We start from the raw sequence: 15,113 nt of genomic DNA, 5'->3' as shown, positions 1-15,113 counted from the left end.
TGAAAAAATAAAGACTTTGTTGGTGACGTCTGCACTGTGAATTATGCCTGGTCTGTTCAACAGCTGTTTTTTATCATTTTTTTTTTTGCATTTTTTTAATGTACCGCTGCACCCTCTGGTGGTGGCGTATTGAAAGTACAAGTAGTTTAGCGATTCCATGTTAACAATGACTTGCAGTGAAATAGACCACAGCATTACCAGCAGCTACACAAAGGATTGGGACAAACAGACACACCGACACACCGACACACCGACAGACAGGCTCACTGTTACACAGTGTGAGGGTGTGCCGAGTGGCTGATCTTAAACAGGGAAGACGTGCAACCAAAAGTTAAAAACTATATGAACATAATTTTGCTATGTTATTTAACATCATTTAATCAAAGAAACTATTAAATTATATCGCAAAAAAAAAGTCTACTGGAAGTAAGCCATAATAGTAGTACAGTTGTTAGATTTCGAAATGTCATATTTTTGTCAGTATATATGGGGAAAAAAAACAAAGTGGTGTGTAATTAAATATTTATTATTCAGCCGGTTTCATTCGATTCGATTTGTTAATTCTACAGGGTGTTGCAAAATGTTTGGCCAGTTTGGAAAACGATTCAAAACTTGGAGGTGAGGAATCAGGTCTGAGGACAGCTGAGCATCAAACTTCCCCTGATAATGATCATTTTAAACAGATATGAATCGTTTCAACTTTGCATCCGTCACAAATCGCAAGCAAGCAAGAAAACAATAAAAAAATAAACTACTGTTGAAAATTTATATCAAGACGCTGTTGGGGGTGTATCAAAACTAGAATCAAACGTTCTACTCCAAAGGGTTCATTATTATTATTATTACACCATGTAACAATTTTTTTTTGGGGTTCCTGGGTAGTAAGTGTTATTTCCTAATTGCTTATGCCTCAAAAGTATAGAAAATGGCTATTATTCCCCACAGACTTTGCTTTTGTGACCAGGACAGTGATATTTTGAAATTTACCTATTTTCCAGAACATTCCAGATAGATTCAGTGCTGAGTAAACTTGGAGTAACTTCTAGAACTTTCTAGAACTTTCCAGTAATATAAATAGTAGTATAAATACAGGGCCTTAAGCCCACCAGTTCAGTTTAGTTCCAGCTGCCTAAGTGGATACATATCTGCATTTTTCTGAGATGGCATCAAGAGGCGGCAAGCATCCGGCAGACACATTTTGAGACTTCAAAATGGTGGCATTCCTGATGGGTCTCCAAGACGGTTTTACCAAGTTTCCCTGCTATCTTTGCCTTTGGTACAGCAGGGACACCAAGGCGCACTACCACAGGCGGGACTGGCCACAGCGGACCGACTCCTCTGTGGGGAGGAACAACGTCAAGTGGGAGCCACTGGTGGACCCCCGGAAGGTGCTGATGCCACCACTGCACATCAAATTGGGCCTTATGAAACAATTTGTCAGAGCTCTAGATAAGGAGTCGGCAGCCTTCAAGTACCTTCAAGACTTCTTCCCTAAGCTGTCTGAGGCAAAGGTCAAAGCCAGTGTCTTCGTCGGACCACAGATAAAGAAGATCCTGGAGTGCAATGAATTCCCCAAGAAGCTCACTAGTAAGGAGAAAGCGGCTTGGAACAGCTTTGTCGCAGTGGTTCGGGGCTTCCTGGGCAATCACAAGGCCGAAAACTATGTGGAGCTGGTTGAGACTCTGGTGAAGAACTACGGCACAATGGGCTGTAGGATGTCCCTCAAAGTCCATATCCTTGATGCTCATCTTGATAAATTCAAGGAGAACATGGGAGCGTACTCGGAGGAGCAAGGCGAGCGCTTCCACCAGGATATACTGGACTTTGAACGCCGCTACCAAGGACAGTATAACGAGAACATGATGGGAGACTACATTTGGGGGCTGATTCGTGAAAGTGATTTACAGTATAATCGTAAATCTCAAAAAACTACTCACTTCTAAATCTTTTGTAGTCATTTTTGTATTACTTTAGTATAAATACATGTTAATTCGGATTCATATGTTGTTTTTTTCTGACTTAATGTGAACGAAAAGACACAAATTCGCCCGTTTTCTCATTGGAAATAGGTAAATTTCAAAATATCACTGTCCTGGTCACAAAAGCAAAGTTTGTGAGGAATAATAGCCATTTTCTATACTTTTGAGGCATAAGCAATTAGGAAATAACACTTACTACCCAGGAACAAAAATTGTGTTACATAGTGTTATTATTATTATTATTATTATTATTATTATTATTATTATTATTATTATTATTATTATATGCGTCTCTTCTTTGTGTTGTTCTTCTTCTGGGATTCAAACTCCAAGCTCGCGTAGGTGACCAGACTGTCCTCTTCATCTCTCCTCTGCAAGAGATCAACAGGGTTTATTAAATAATATATCATCAATAATAATACAGCACATACCAATAGCTGAACCTCTCAGCCAATAACTTTCAATTGGGATTCCAAATCCTGTCACAGAAGAACAGGACTCCATTGATAAATGGCAAAGCCGGCCGCGGATCCCCCTGGGGCACTCGACGTCGTGCGCTGAAGGGATCGCTTAACTATAGATGCGAAACACTGAATTTGCATACTGCATACAATACAGTACTATAAAATTTACATTTCTATAGGATCAGAAAGTGCGTCACGCATGCACGCACGCACGCAAATGCACACACACAGACGCACGCACGCACAAACACACACAACCAATTAAATCATTAAAAAAATGATTTGATACAAAATGCTATAAAATTAGAAATCAACTGATTAAAAAGCGAGTTTGTAAAAATAGAACAATGAAAAAGTCTAATGCGTAAACTGAATATGTCAACTTTACCTTTGTATCTCCGCTGCCTGCGGTCCTTTTGTAAATTACATGCGTGGAGTCTTCAGTGGACGCTGGGAATGCAAAGTTGAGATGTCACTGACAGTTTATCAGAACGAGGCTGCGTGTCTATAGATGAATACGAACAGCGTCTCCCCGGTAACCTGCTTCTTAACGTCTTTCTTATAATACAGACACTGTATAACCTTGCTTAAGAACTGCACAGAAATGAAGCACGTGCACTCTGCAGTAATACCACGTGCTGGCTCGCGGTGTAGAATGAGCGACCCGACCCCGCCCCTTAATCACAGACCACTGGGGTCCTAATATCTATATATACACAGTCTATATATACACTAGCCCGCTGCAGAACCATCACTGGCTTTAGCGCTATAAACTCGCACCAGCGCACAGGGAGGGAGCGGCCTGGACGGTACCTGGTTTGAAGCGGCGGCGGGTCCACAGCGCGCAGCCGCAGAGAGCCGCGGAGAGAGCGAGGAGTGAGACCCCGGAGAACACGGCGTACTGAACCAGGCACCGCTCTGCAACCAGACCTGGGTTCAATTACAATTACAGCAGAATTGTTTACTGACATTTCAATTACAATTGAGTACAATTCCAGTTACAATTACGATAAAGTAAGAGTCGAAAGTGAGAGATTACTGACCCGCCCCGTGAATCCCAGCGTATGAAACATTCCCGCTGCGGATAGAAGTGTTCCAGTTCAACTGCGCTTCGCATGCGCACTCAGCCCCGCTTCTCCACGTCTCCACCGGGATTGTCAGGCGGCTTGTAGCGGGGTAGCTCTTTCCGTCTCCCTGTCCCTCTCCGCCCTCCTTCACTCTGATCCCAGAGCTCGGCGTTCCCTCCGCCGTGAGGTTACCGGAGATGAACCACCGGACACGAACCGAAGGCGAGGAGAGGCCCCGGAATAGACACACTAATGTCAGGGTCGCCTTGGAATCGAGCGCGCTGCCGGAGGCAGCCAGGGGGGGCAGGATAGACACTGACGGATTCACAGAGGAATCATCTGAAACTTAATGAAATAATAATAATAATAATAATAATAATAATAATAATAATAATAATAATAATAATAATAATAATAATAATCTGAATTACATTTTATAGCATTGAATTTATATAGGGCAATCAGGGTATTTACATTCAATAATAACTTGCGCTCACTAATATATTTTAATAAAACGTTTGGCAACACGACATGCAGCGTCTCTAATTACTGTGTATTTACATAGAAGTTACTTTGTAAATACAGGCATGAAGCATCATGTTATTATGCATATTTACAATGACCTTCATGAGTAAATCTCTGTGCTCGATATAACCCTATCACTAACCCTATCCCTAACACTAACCCTAACCATATCACTAACCCTATCACTAACCCTATCACTGACACTAACCCTAACTCTATCACTAACCCTATCCCTAACACTAACCCTATCCCTAACACTAACCCTATCACTAACACTAACCCTATCACTAACCCTAACCCTAACACTAGCCCTATCTTTAACTGAAACCTAACCCTTTTCTGATGCAATTGTTTACTTACATATATCATGCAAAAACATGTACATTATAACTGCATAATAACATTGCAATGGTGCAATTATGTGTAAGTGTGCGTGTATTTGTAAAGTATCTGCTAACCAAACACAGAGTAATCAGAGACACTTCATATAAAGTGTTACCGAACGTTTCTCCAAAAGTATGAATTGATTATCGAACATATTAAAATTATATTATTATTAAAGTCAGTGATGCAGTATAAACTCACCTCCAGACACGATCACAACGGATGCGTCTGAGAATTCCACAGTGCTGCCACTGTGTTCACCGCAGTAATATCGCCCGTTATCGTTTCTCTGCGTGTCCCGGATTGTTAGCGTGACTCTATTGCTCTCTACGGTGCTGGTGATCCTGCATTGGGAGCCCGGATCTCCGCATTCACCAGGGAATAGCTCGGTTAGTCCCCCGCTCGCGTTGTCTCGGAACCAGCGGACCTGATCGGTAGATTCGAGTTTCCAGTTGAAGACACAGGGGACGGTAACGGGCTGTCCAATCCGAGTGAAATAATAAGAGGGATTTGCACCGAGAAAAAGAAAAACTGCAAAAAAATAAATAAATAAATAAATAAATAAATAAATAAATAAATAAATAAATAAATAAATAATACATAGAGAGACACAGACAGCATGAGTTTATCATAAAACAGGACTAATGTTGAGGATGCATCTCGTTTAAAAATGTGGATTGCGCCACGCGATTTAAAGAAGAATTCCACCAGCAATTGTAAAGTTTTTAACTTTGAACAACAGATAACTCACTTTACATGAAGTGTCTCTGATTGCTTAAATACCTGCGTAACCTACTTTACATGAATAATTATTGTGTATTTATATACTTAGTAGCTATATGCGTAATTTACTTGCATACAGTTACAATGAACTTAGTGTGTAAATCATTTTGCACGATATATGTAAGTACACAATTGTATAAATAAGATTTAGGGTTAGTGTTAGTGTTAGTGTTAGTGTTAGGGTTAGTGATAGGGATAGGGTTAGTGATAGGGATAGGGTTAGGGATGGGGTTAGTGATAGGGTTAGTGATAGGGTTAGTGATAGGGTTAGGGTTATTGTTAGGGTTAGGGTTATATCGAGCACACAGATTTCCACATTAAGTACATGGTAACTCTGCACAACGCCATTGTAATGATGTGTAAGCGCGCATGTTTGTGAATACAGTCATAGAGACACTTCATGGAACGTGTTACCAAAAAACAATATTTAGAACCAAATCGTTATAGAATGAACAAATACCTTTTAATAAGGGTTTGGCAATTAATCTAAATCTATTATTATTATTATTATTATTATTATTATTATTATTATTATTATTATTATTATTATTATTATTATTATTATTATTATATTTTAATTGTCACACTTTACTGTGACAGTTTGAAAACAACGGTGGAGGTAATAATACTAATACTACTACTACTACTACTACTATTAATACTACTACTAATAATAATATATCATTACATATTTAACAGCAAAAATACACTATCATTGGCAACAGTAAATTGCTGACTACATAATAATAATAATAATAATAATAATAATAATAATAATAATAATAATAATAATAATGAAAAGTGACTTGCCTTCAGAATAGAATGTTGCCACAGTTAGAATGCGGATCATTCTATTACGCACTAAGCGCTCCATTGAGACAAGGCGCTCGTTTGCAATCCGCCTCACAGGGCTCTGCAGACACGGAATGAAGCGCGGTGCTGTGTGGATCAGACAGGCGTGGCGGTCGAGTCTGGTTCTGAGGGTGGAGGGGACCTTACTGCGCAAGAGTAGAGAGGCTGTCTGTTATTTCCTGTCTCAAAACACTCAAAACAATACTTATATATATATTTATATATAAGAAAAAAATAAATGGGTGGTTTTTGCACCTTATTGATCGATTCGTCCATCTGAAACGACCACGCGTTGGTGCTGATCTTCAGTGGAAAATAATAAACCACAAAAACTGAAACCCAAATTAACGGCTATTGTGCGCGTCGATACCGTTACACACACCCCTCCACCGCAAAATGATTTTAAAAGCATGATTAATGTAACCACGTCACTTGATCTATATATGTTTAATGGTCAACAAGTGAATACACGACCCATTTAACCTAAACCCTTTCAAAGCTATATACTTCAGTGACCAAAACAGGCTTTTAGAAATCATTTTGCGACCTCCTTTTTATTTTGCCCCTTTTGAAAATCATGCTGTCTACATAATAATAATAATAATAATAATAATAATAATAATAATAATAATAATAATAATAATAATAATAATAATAATAATAATAAAAACACGATGCATTCCTTAGGTATACTTTCACTTTTTTGCATATGTATCTTGTATTTTTATTTTTAAAGGTGTTAAATAGATTCACAATCTTAATGTGACTTCCGTAAGCAAATCCATGGATTCAGATGTCAATGTATTCCGGTTATTGTATAGCGTTTTTTTTTTGTTTTTTTTTTGCTTACTGCTTCAGCGTGCATTGTCGTGCGTCGTGGAACATGCTTATTAAAATCCACATAAAAACACGCAGAGTTTGCATTTCATTTTCAGTCTGAAACAGCTCCTTTAAACAAAGCGTTCAGCAGTGAAAGGGGCGCGTTCATTACAGACTGCCCCGTTTCTGTTTTATTTCCAAATGCAATTAACTAATAGTCTGGGTCGTCATTAATGGTCGCTTCAGCGCGTCGGTGTTGTCGAATTTGCTTCTCGTTTTATAACAATGACATCCCCTCCTGTTTTGAAGCACGCAAATCGAGCACGAGATTCTAAAGGCTCGCTAAGTCGCTGCTGCAACCGGACAACTCGAGTCTTGTGTTGATCTAATCGCGTAAAGCTGCACAAATTATATTGAATTGTGGGTTTAAAGAGTTTTCAACACAGTATATATATATATATATATATATATATATATATATATATATATATATATATATATATATATATATATATATATATATATATATATATGAAGTTAACTCCATCGCTCCCTTAGTAAAAGGAACACAAATTATTATATTTGCAAATAAATAAATAAAATAACGGTTGTTCCTCGTATTAAAAGACTGACCCATTAAATGATCATCATGTTTGTCCCTGAATATAACCTTGTGTTTTGTTTTTATATTCACATTCTCTACAAACAAACAGGTTGTGGTCACTTCATAAATTCATAAAGGAAACAAACCAACAAACAAACAAACATACGAGAAGAATATATATGCGCACCCTGGTCTAGTGTTTCCATGCGGACACGCGTGTATTTTTAAACTCAGCCCTGGTTCTTTTGGGGTCAGCAAGCGTACTTATTCTGTCCGCGGTTGTGTATCTTGATAGAGCCTTTGGAGCGGTTTAATGCACGCCACTTTCACAAGGTATTCAGTGCAGACGCGTGTTGTCAGTAAAAAACCGCAAAGAGCTTTCTCAGCGCGAGGTGATTTTCCACTAGACTGCAATCGACAGAAGGGTATTTCTGCAGGAAGGCGGCTCCTTTCTTTCATCATATATGGCACGGGGGTAAAGTTTGAGCTAAGTTAATACATTAAAAAATAGTCATTGTTCTGCGAGATATACAGCTTGAGTTTCCCATTTTATTGCACGAACGGTATGTCTTTTTTTTTTTTTTTTTTTTTTTTTTTTTTAGATAAAAAGGCTTTCAAAATCAGAGCATTCGCGTTCAGAGTAAACACACAATAAAAACCTTCCCAAAAGGCGGCCAAGGCGGACCCGTTCACTCTGGGTCTTTGTTCAAAACCCTGTTCTAAATTATTTAATTATTGAATCGATTAAATAACCGTCCACATAGATCCCTGGAGTAGTTCATTATCTCATGTTACCTGTTAAACCTGGAGTGGAATAACGGCCCTCCAGAACCGGGATTGGACTCCCCTGCATTGGGGTCTATAGAATTTCCCTTCCAATGACGACACACACAATGTAATAATTACTATGGAATTGCTGCACCTTTAATTAACTACTGAGGGGTTGCAGAAATAAACTTGAACTTCAATGGGAATCGAATCCCAGGTAGCCCCACGTGTGCAATCGCACTCATGTTAAGATTCTTAGTGTTCCTGTAATTGTATTAATGGGAGCGCTATCTTCAAACAACAACATCACCTTTTAATATGGATCACAGCTCATGATTCTCAACAACACACCGAAGAAGACTGCACCTGTTCAAATCCTTTTTCACAAACACGTTTATTATTATTATTATTATTATTATTATTATTATTATTATTATTATTATTATTATTATTATTATTATTATTTAAATGTACAATTATTCAAATACAGTGACTTATTAGAATTACAGCAACATATGGGTTTTATATGATATCAAAATAATATACAAGAGACGTTCTTAAAATAATACAAAGAAACAGATTCCTGGTAGGCGTACACCATGACAGGCTGGAATTTGAGTCTGGCTGTTTCAAAAAAAAAAAAAAAGGTAACACTTTTCATGGTGTCTCTCATTACAGTGTATTTGGTAAATATCATCATTACAGTGGTATTATGCATAGTTACAAATTATTTTTGCACAATATATGCAAGTACACAGCTGTATCAGCAAACGATTAGGGTTAGTGTTAGGGATAGGGTTATATCGAGCACAGGGATTTCCACAGTAAGTGCATTGTAACAATGCATCATAACATTGTAATTGTGTTACACATGTGTTTACTAACTACTATGTAAATAGACAGTGAATTGGACTTCGAATTGAAAGAGTATACAGCTCTCTCTCTCTTTCTCTCTCTGTCCACGGCTGCATTTAAAGATGAGCGCGGTGCTTTGTGGAGCCCATCACAGATTGAGCGATGCGTACTCCGTCTGAGAAGAAAGAGAAAGGGTTCAGGTGGTAGAGGGACAGCACAGGGTTACAATGCAAGCCTCATATTTAAATACGTTGTAATTCACAGTAAGTTACACTACTAGGATTACAATAAGTAATCTACAATGATCTACAATGGCATATTAATAGTGCAATAGTGCATTGGTTACATATTACTGCACACAATGTCGTAATTAGACACAAGTGTGTGCTACATATCGCATGTGTTTTGTTTTTATTTCTTATCTTCTATAAATGTATTGGCTATGATTAGTGAACTGTTTGAGAATCCCTATCTGCATTAATAATCTAACTACCCACAGAACTCAATGGATGCGCCGCGTCCCTGTATCATTGTAAGAGATTGCTGTGTGGTCATTTTGAAGCAGCCTCGTGTGATTGCACATCATGATGTGAAGTGAATACAAGAACACACGCATTGCGCTTACTCCAGCTTCCTGACTGGACGCTTTGTAAACCAGCTGCTTGAAGCTCCTGTGGGGTTTCCAGCGAATGCAATTTGAAATAAATACATGTTAATACATGGAAACATCAGTCTCTCTTTTCTACTTTCATCTGAAGAAGAGATTTTTGAGGTCTTGAAAGCTTGTGATTAATTATTGTTTATTTAGTCCAATGAAAGGTATTGCCTGTCCTTCTCTTTGTCTATCAATAAATAAATAAAACCCTGAATCAGATTGATTACCGAGTAGTCCTGGACTGTTCTGTGTCGGGCGGGGCGCTGAGGACGGCAGGGTGCGTCGCTGGACTTGTGATCTATAGATTGTAAAAAAACAAACATATTATTATAGTAATACTCTATAGTTCAGTAAAAATGCAATCAAATAAATATAACAGTTTTTTATATTATTATTATGAATTAGTCATTTAGCAGACGCCTTTATACAAAGCGGCTTACAGAGACTAGGGGGTGAACTATGCATCATCATCAACTGCTACAGAGTCACTTCCAATAGGACCTTGTTTGTTTTACGTCTCATCTAAAGAAAGGAGCACAAGGAGGTGAAGTGACTTGCTCAGGGTCACACACAGTGAGTCAGTGGGGATTTGAACCGGGGACCTCATGGGGTAACAAGCCCCTTTCTTTAACCCGTGGACCACCAAGCCTCCTTATTATAGTAATATATATATATATATATATATATATATATATATATATATATATATATATATATATGTATATATATATATATATATATATGTATATATATATATATATATATATATGTATATATATATATATATATATATATATATATATATATATATATATATATATATATATATATATATATACCCCTGACCAATTCTCTCATATTACTGAATTACAAATGGTACATTGAAATTTCGTTCTGTTTGATATTTTATTTTAAAACACTGAAACTCAAAATCAATTATTGTAAGGTGACATTGGTTTTAAGTTGGGAAATATTTTTAAGAAAAATAAAAAAAATTGAAATATCTTGCTTGCAAAAGTATTCAACCCCTACACATTAATATTTGGTAGAGCCACCTTTCGCTGCAATAACAGCTTTAAGTCTTTTGGGGTAAGTATGTACCAGCTTTGCACACAGTGTCGGAGTGATTTTGGCCCATTCTTCTTGGCAGATTTGCTCCTGGTTGTTCAGGTTGGTTGGACGACGCTTGTGGACAGCAAATTTCAAATAGTGCCACAGATTATCAATGGGATTGAGATCAGGACTTTGACTGGGCCACTGTAGGACATTCACCTTTTTGTTCTTGAGCCACTCCAATGTTGCTTTGGCCTTGTGCTTGGGATCATTGTCCTGCTGAAAGGTGACTTTCCTCCCAAGCTTCAGTTTTTTAGCGGACTGAAGCAAGTTATCTTGCGGTATTTCCCTGTATTTTGCTCCATCCATTCTTCCTTCAATTTTAACAAGATGCCCAATCCCTGCTGATGAGAAGAATCCCCATAGTATGATGCTGCCACCACCATACTTCACTGTAGGGATGGTGTGTCTTGAGGCATGGGAAGTGTTAGGTTTGTGCCACACATAGCTCTTTGAGTTTTGGCCAAATAGCTCTATCTTGGTCTCATCTGACCACAAAACCTTTTCCCACATCACAGCTGGGTCACTCTCATGCTTACTGGCAATCTCCAGACGTGCTTTCAGATGGTACTTTTTGAGTAACAGCTTCTTTCTTGCCACCCTCCCATACAGGCCAGTGTTATGCAGAGCTCTTGATATGGTTGACTGGTGCACCATTACTCCACTCCCAGCCACTGAAATCTGTAGCTCCTTCAAAGTGATTGTTGGCCTCTCCGTGGCTTCTCTCACAAGTTTCCTTCTTGTTTGAGCGCTGAGTTTTGAGGGACAGCCTTTTCTTGGCAGTGCCTGGGTGGTGTGATGCAGCTTCCACTTCCTGATTATTGATCCAGCCTTGCTCACTGGGATATCCAAACACTTGGATATTATTTTGTACCCTTTCCCTAATCTATGCATTTGTATTACTTTATCTCTAACTTCTGTAGAATGCTCTTTGGTTTTCATTTTCCTTCAGATTCACAGCCTGACCAACGATCCTTCAACAGTGGGGTTTTTATCCAGAAAATGTGACAGCAACTTTAATGGTTCACAGGTGGAGGCCAATGGTAAGGTAATTGTGTCCACATTAGGGCAATTTATTTCATCGGTGTAAACTGGGACCTTCCACAGCACAGGGGTTGAATACTTATGCAAGCAAGATATTTCAGTTTTTTATTTTTCTTAAATATATTTCCCAACATAAAACCAATGTCACCTTACAATAATTAATTTTGAGTTTCAGTGTTTTAAAATAAAATATCAAACAGAACGAAATCTCAATGTACCATTTGTAATTCAGTAATATGAGAGAATTGGTCAGGGGTCTGAATACTTTTGCAAGGCACTGTATATATATATATATATATATATATATATATATATATATATATATATATATATATATATATATATATATATACATATATATATATATATATATATATATATATATATATATATATATATATATATATATATATATATATATATATGTGTGTGTGTGTGTGTGTGTGTGTGTGTGCGTGCGTGTGTGTGTATGTAACAGGGTCTAATGTATGATATGTCATATGAATGATATGCAGATATTTCAAATGCAGAAACACAAGCGATCACAAAGAGAATATCCAGCAGTTACCGGTTTTAGTTTTATGAAGTCTTCTGTAAACACACGCCACAGACACCACGACCAGAATTAGCAGGAAAACGGCGGGCAGTCCGTAAAACAACACAGGAACGCAATCTGTAACCAAACATGCACCACAGATATTAACAATACACATTATTATTATTATTATTATTATTATTATTATTATTATTATTATTATTATTATTATTATTATTATTATTATTATTATTATTATTATTGTTGTTGTTGTTGTTGTTGTTATTGTTTTCACACTATGTTTTGTGTTTTTAAGTGTGTGTTCTTTAACAGAATATGCAAAAGCAGCATTTTAACATTGTAACTTTATTATGTTCAAATTTCAAATAATGACCCTTCAGCTGCGTAATTCACCTTGCCTTCGGAGTGACGCGGAGACTTTTTCTGTGACGTTGGTGATGTTGTTGTAAACCTCGCACTTTACAGCGCCGCTGTTCCATTGATCCGCGCTGATTGTGACGTAGCTGCGCACGCTATAGGACCCGTCGGGTTCAATCTCTCCCTCCTCCGCGCTGCCCGGCGCGGCTGCCTCGGCGCCGATAGTCCAGAGGACTTGGTGCCGCTCCGGAGACGTGTCTCTCACCAAACACAGCACCGGAACCGGCTCGGTCCAGTCCGAATCGCCTTCAGACAGACCCGGAGAGTATAACTCCACACTCGGGACAGTCAGCAAGTCTTTGAATAAACAAATATATTGTAAGTTTAGTAACCATGAAAAACAAAGTGAAGTAGATGACGTCAGGGATCAAATGTTATCGTTACTCTTCACACCGCTCACTTTCTGCTGTTCACTCTCATTGTAAACCCAAAGCGTGTTCCAATTGCAAGAGCCATAAAGGATTACCACACTTTACCCTTATACACATAGGTTACCAGGGTACATTTGCGCGGCAATTTTGCAGCTGTCCCCTTGTGCTTTTCCCATGGTTATGCTCTGCATTTACCATAGTTTACCCTGCTTTGCTATGGTTTTTAATACGCTTTACCATACCTCTCTGTGCTTTACAAGGCTTCCGTATTCTACCATACCTCTCTGTGCTTTACAATGCTTTCCTATGCTTTACCAGACCTCTCTGTGCTTTACAATGCTTCCCTATGCTTTACCAGACCTCTCTGTGCTTTACAATGCTTCCCTATGCTTTACCAGACCTCTCTGTGCTTTACAATGCTTCTCTATGCTTTACCATACCTCTCTGTGCTTTACAATGCTTCCCTATGCTTTACCATACCTCTCTGTGCTTTACAATGCTTCCCTATGCTTTACCATACCTCTCTGTGCTTTACAATGCTTTCCTATGCTTTACCAGACCTCTCTGTGCTTTACAATGCTTCTCTATGCTTTACCATACCTCTGTGTGCTTTACAATGCTTCCCTATGCTTTACCATACCTCTCTGTGCTTTACAATGCTTCCCTATGCTTTACCATACCTCTCTGTGCTTTACAATGCTTCCCTATGCTTTACCACACCTCTCTGTGCTTTACAATGCTTCCCTATGCGTTATCATATCTCTCTGTGCTTCACAATGCTTCCCTATGCTTTATCATACCTCTCTGTGCTTTGCCATGCTTGCCTATGTTCTACCATGCTTTCACTGTGCGTTATTACACTTTTGCTGTGATTTTTCTATGGTACTTAAGGGAACTCCATTGCTTAATCAACATAGAGACATCTATCCCAAACTTTATATTTTCAGACACAATCAGCCTGATTTTCAGAAGAGAAAACAGAGAGAATTTTTTAGAGAGAAAATAGTGGTGGCGATGCATTTTCACTACGAGATTGTTAATCTTTTGTCACCTAATTATACGTCTGGATTTTCAACATGGCTGATTAATTTCTAGAACAATTGAAAAAAAATAAAAGAAAAATAACTTCTTAGCCACCCAAGTTGAACTTTTGCTCGATGATATTTTACGTCATGAAACTGTTCTTTTCGGCAAAAAGGTCCAGAGCCCCTGCTAAATTTAAAATACGGCAGGATATAACCTAAAAAATAAACGCAACGTCTTCTATAAGAAGGTCAAATAAAGAAGTCCAAAAAAGATTCTGGGACCGAAAGTCGTGATGCTTCCCCTACTCTCTGTGAGTCGCTTTGGATAAAAGCGTCTACTAAATGACTAAATAATAATAATAATAATAATAATAATAATAATAATAATAACAATAATAATAATAATAATAATAATACAACGTGCCTGTAGAATAAAAAAACAATATTTATTTCAATATCAAAAAGTATTCTCTGATGCAATTCTAATATTCATATTCATGTTCTTTACATGCAATATCTGAGTGTTTATGCATGTTTGTGAAAAATCATAATTCAATTGTTAAACATTAATATGCGTTTGTTACGTATGTTTTCCAATGGCCACGTGTTAATTATGTATTTAATATAATCCAAAATTAGCCATCCTCCACTTATAAGAATTTTCTGATCAAGGCGCTGTTCTCCACGATAAATGAGTCGTGATATGAGCCAGGGTACTTTGCAACTACATCCGTGATAATGCATTGAGCATCGCATAAAACATGCACAGTTAAACAATGATGATGTTTTCATTCCTTGATTCTGGGGATATTGCAACATGTGTGCTATCTAC

At 37.8% G+C, this 15,113-nt stretch overlaps 1 protein-coding gene and 1 long non-coding RNA gene across 2 annotated transcripts; both read right to left on the bottom strand.

Moving 5' to 3' along the window:
* Window positions 1-1,636: 1,636 nt before the first annotated feature.
* Window positions 1,637-6,052, bottom strand: LOC117965085 (M1-specific T cell receptor beta chain-like). Its single transcript, XM_059005999.1, has 6 exons — window positions 6,013-6,052; window positions 4,621-4,950; window positions 3,487-3,855; window positions 3,257-3,373; window positions 2,832-2,893; window positions 1,637-2,350 (listed from the first exon to the last, which is right to left on the bottom strand). Exons 1-6 carry the CDS (start codon window positions 6,050-6,052, stop codon window positions 2,261-2,263), a joined length of 1,008 nt encoding a protein of 335 aa, XP_058861982.1. The 3' UTR covers window positions 1,637-2,260.
* Window positions 6,053-8,742: 2,690 nt separating this feature from the next.
* Window positions 8,743-13,172, bottom strand: LOC117970221 (uncharacterized). Its single transcript, XR_009309733.1, has 4 exons — window positions 12,862-13,172; window positions 12,481-12,585; window positions 9,983-10,053; window positions 8,743-9,275 (listed from the first exon to the last, which is right to left on the bottom strand). It is a non-coding gene; the product is annotated as an uncharacterized LOC117970221 (long non-coding RNA).
* Window positions 13,173-15,113: the final 1,941 nt, after the last annotated feature.

Source organism: Acipenser ruthenus, chromosome 32 (assembly GCF_902713425.1).
Source record: "Acipenser ruthenus chromosome 32, fAciRut3.2 maternal haplotype, whole genome shotgun sequence".
Taxonomy (NCBI): Eukaryota; Metazoa; Chordata; class Actinopteri; order Acipenseriformes; family Acipenseridae; genus Acipenser; species Acipenser ruthenus.
This window is presented reverse-complemented; position numbering and strand designations above follow the sequence as displayed.